General features: G+C 40.3%; 1 protein-coding gene across 1 annotated transcript in view; it reads left to right on the top strand.

Moving 5' to 3' along the window:
- The window catches only part of LOC118325382 (glutamine--fructose-6-phosphate aminotransferase [isomerizing] 1), a 15,206-nt gene extending 11,850 nt beyond the window's left edge, over positions 1-3,356 (top strand). Inside the window, exons 18-19 of the mRNA XM_035658039.1 lie at positions 349-510; positions 1,580-3,356. Of these exons, the coding sequence (XP_035513932.1) occupies positions 349-510; positions 1,580-1,624 (207 nt within the window). The 3' untranslated portion in view covers positions 1,625-3,356. The remainder of the gene's footprint in view (positions 1-348; positions 511-1,579) is intronic.
- The last annotated feature ends 1,020 nt before the right edge of the window (positions 3,357-4,376 follow it).

Here is a 4,376-nt window from a genome sequence, read left to right as displayed (position 1 = left end):
TTATTATTAGTGCTCTAAATGTGAACCAGAACATCTGAAGTTCAAATCAGATTCTTGAACAATTGATGACCGCAGCATATTTTGCATGTCAGGTTAATTTTCACAGTCCTGTCTGTTCCACACCGCTGATCCTTCACCTCAATAAATACAAGAGAGGGTCTGGGCAGAGTGACATCATCGCTGTTGGTTAAGTGTAGTTAATCTGCAGCAGATGTGGGTTTAAGAGGTGTGAAAATCAACTGAGAAAGTGAGGGGGAAAAAGCAGGTATTTTTCAGATTTAACGTTTTATGACTCGTATCCAGGTTTAGGATCACGCTGACGGATGATTTGCTTTGTTTGTTTTACAGGGCCGCCCCATTGTGATCTGTGACAAAGACGATTATGAGACCATCAAGAACTCTAGCCGCAACATCAAAGTGCCTCGCTGTGTGGACTGCCTGCAGGGCGTCCTGAGCGTCATCCCGCTGCAGCTGCTGTCCTTCCACCTGGCTGTCCTCCGAGGTTACGACGTAAGTGCTGTCCCCTCAAACTCGGCGGTAACTGACTGTTTTGCCATATGAGATTTATTATTATTATTATTATTATCATCTGTCACTGAAGCAACAAAAGTACAGTAGAATATCTCGCCATTTGCTTCCGCAGTCAACAATATGCCAGTGTTTACATTGGCTGTTCAATGTGGAAAATAGTAATAATAATAGAATCCGAGTTGATAAAGTGAAGTTAATAACAATTAATTGTCCAAAAGATGCTGTACCACATTATATGCACTAAGCTGTGTCGCTGACTATCTGGCTGTGCGTCCCTTGACTGTTGTGAAGACACAAGCACCAAGAGCCAGCGCCAGAAATAAACATTCAGTGTTTATATGTGGTGATCTTAGTGTTTCTAGCTCTCCTAATATTGAGTGGAAGCATGTAAACTCCCTTATTTTAGAACAGTGTGGTGAAGGTGATAGTGAGTGTTACAGTTACATGTACACACCTCAATCTGTGCACACATGCAGACTGCAGACAAAGAACGATCACCATTATTAGTGTTGATATTATTGTATCTTTCTCTATTTTTAGATTACTATTTAAACAGAATTTTAAACTCGCTGTCGTACATTTGTTTACTTCCTTAGCTTTGCAAGATGTGAAAGGTCAAAGTAGTAGGCTTAACTGAAAGCACAGCGTGTAAATATAGCCAGTGTTGATGGTGCTTTTGGAGCACTTCTCTTCAGAGAGATGTCCTGACAGCGCGGGCCGGTTAGCGCTTGTTTTTAAGTCCATAACTATTCGCGGCCGAGCCAAATTGCACTGCTGAGAAGCAAACATTTATGTGCACAGCACGCCCACACTCATTTCTTTTATTTAAAGTATGTCCAAGTATCTGAAGTCTGAGTGATGAGAAGCATTCTTACCGAGGCTTTGCTGCCGTATCACTGGCTCGTACATGAAAGTTCTTGTTATGATTTTGGTTAAATTGTACTTGATAGCTTGTCTGTCACATTAAGTCGAGCACAGAAGCCCTGTAGTACTTCTCCATTTTTACGGCTGTTGTTTGCAGTAAATGACCTCTTCTGTTTGAATACAGGTGGACTGTCCAAGAAACCTGGCCAAGTCTGTGACAGTGGAGTGAACCGCACCATTCATCAGCTCACAACAAAAGCCTGGCAGACACACATTCAAACACACGCACAGACGGCGAGGGAGCGTCTGTATGCAGAAACCAAGAGAAGACAATGTCCCGTTTATGTGTCACGGCTCTTTTTAATGCGATCTTGTACTCAACAGTTGTGTATCTGCATATTACCTGTATCTCACTGTCTATTTTCTCAGAAACCTTTGGCATCATTGTCATATTGTTATTATTATTATTAGTAGTAGTAGTATTAGTATTAGTATTATTTGTATTAGAGCAGTTGTTTTGGTGGCAAGGTCTGGGCTGGCACTGACATCTTCAGTACTCTCTGGGTTTGTGAAGCCGTAGCGACTGACCGTGATCGTTTGGGTTTATTCTCATTTGTGCTCAACTTGTGAGTAAGCCCTCCATGTATATTTGTGCTGATTAGTCTCACTGGGAGCTTCTCGGAGCTGAGGTTAAAGCTGTTGACTAAAAGAAGTTAGCTTTAATAGACATTACTGACTCTTTTTTTTGTTTGTTTGTTTTTTCGTCTTCGTGCAATGATTTGTAGTTTAGTTGGGATATTTTTCTTTGGCAGCTAATCATTTGAAGTGTCTTTACTCCACAGTTGAAGTAAACGACAGTCTTAAATCATTCCAAGCCACAGGTCAGCGCTTCATAATTGCAGCACACTTTGCCAAATTTGACTCAGATTCTCTCTTTGACTTTCCTCTGAGGACACACAACTTACAGCAGGAGCAGCATCACATGTTAGATCACAGAAAAAAAGCCTGTGAATACACTACTGTGTAAAAATATTCTTGAGTAGCTTGTTACTGTATAGACCTATTGTTTCAGATTTCAAACTCTGGTCTTAATGAGAATACGCCTGTTACCATACACTGTTTCTGCTTATTATTTGCTTCTAAAGCTATTTGTGCACAATTTAGTGTTCTTTTGTTAATATCTGTTGCCTCGTTGCTCAAAAGGGGGGACCTTATTGCTGGTTTGAGGCCTCCAGTTATATTTACACTAGAAACTGAAGTAATTTATGTGAGCTAGAGTTACTAACCTCAAGTAGAAGCTGTACCCAGTTGCCAGCCCACGCCTGGCCACCATGACTTCTGCAATATTGGGACCATTTGAAGCAAAATCGTCTTTCTCTTGTTACATTTCTTTTTCTTCCAAAAAAAAATTTTGTATTATTGAAGTCACTCTCTGATTTGAAATGTGAATGTTACTGTCATTTGAAATGTCCTGTCAAACCAAAAAACTCTACAATGGCTTTGGCAGTTGTAAACCAAAACATTTTATATGTTCATCCTATATTGTTTTTGTAGCCAAACATGTACTGATGCTGGTAGATTCTGTGCTATGAAAAAAATTGAGGCCTAAAGAGAGTATATACACACAGTTTTATGGCAGTATGTCAGACTGTAGATGTTTATTTAGATAGAACATCAGATGTGTGTGTGAGATCCCAATTGTCTGCTCCAAAAGCCAAGGAAAGGGAGATGTTGGACACACCCAGTTGTGTAGTGGAGAAATATGAGCTGCTTGTTTTTTTTAAATTCCATCACATATTTTAAGTTTAAAAGATATTTATCTTGCTTTTGCAATCAAGCCTTAACTCAATTTGTTGCATTTCTTTTCCTGAGCCAGTGAATGGGTTTAAAAACTGGACTTTGTTGTTACAGGTACTTTTGTAACCTACATGAGCAGATTTAGGTTTTTTTTTTTTTTTTTCTTGTTTTTTTGACTGGAGGCATTTACAAAGGACTGCACTGAGTCCTTGCAAACATCTGTTGGGTTACTTAGAGGGAGCGGTGGAGGGGGGGGGGGGACTAAATTTATTATGGAACTGATGCAATTAAAGTTTCAAAGTACTTCCTTTTTGGTCAAGAGCTATTTAGATGAAAAGTGCAGTTCAGGGATACATGCTTGTTCCAACATTACTGACAATGATGCCAAATATCCGTGGTGCTTGATAATCAGCCAGCCAAATATTCACGAATTATTTTTATGAAATAATAATTAAAAAAAAAAACCTCCAGTCATAACCTTACATTTGGAATGATATTAAAAAGTTTACCAAATCATTTTTTGGTTATTTCATGTTTTCTTGTACATTATATACACAAAGATTACAGGAGCATCAGGGGGCTCTTAGCAGTGACGAAAGATTCCAAAATGATTCCAAGTACCTTGAAGAAGTAACCGTCACGGTCTGTAACGTGACAGCAGTGATCTAATGCATCCACATACATCATAATGTGAAACACCTGGTCTGAATCTGCACAGAGTTAAAGGGCCGATGATGCCACAATGGGTGGAGAGAACAGACAGTGAACGGCAAGAGAGCGCCACGGCATGCCAGACACCGGCTCAAACCACTCCGCAGTCTCCTCCTCTCACACACAAGAGAGCATCTGTTGTTTTCTAGACGGTCTGTGATGAAGGCCAGGTGGAGTCAGTTCGAGTGTACCATGTTGTTCCAGCTCAAACTCTCGTGAGAAGCACACCTGCCAGTGCTATCCTGAGGAATGCATTCAGCCTCAGCATGGCTGAAAGGTAGAAAGCTAACTGTTGGTGAAAGGTCAAAGGCAAAGATTACATGCACTCACTTTAACCACAAACGATGGTTCAAGTGGAGCTGCAGAGTTAATTACAGAAGACAGCACTTTGTACAAAGGCAGTCCTCCCCAATTTTCAACAGCGTGGGTATAGTTTTCACTTTTGTAGAAAGACAATCATCGCAGCTTTTCAA

This window comes from Morone saxatilis, unplaced genomic scaffold (genome assembly GCF_004916995.1).
Source record: "Morone saxatilis isolate NCDOM2014 unplaced genomic scaffold, NCSU_SB_2.0 Contig16, whole genome shotgun sequence".
Taxonomy (NCBI): Eukaryota; Metazoa; Chordata; class Actinopteri; family Moronidae; genus Morone; species Morone saxatilis.
Note: the sequence above shows the minus strand (reverse complement) of the source record. Positions and strands in the feature narration are given on the sequence as shown.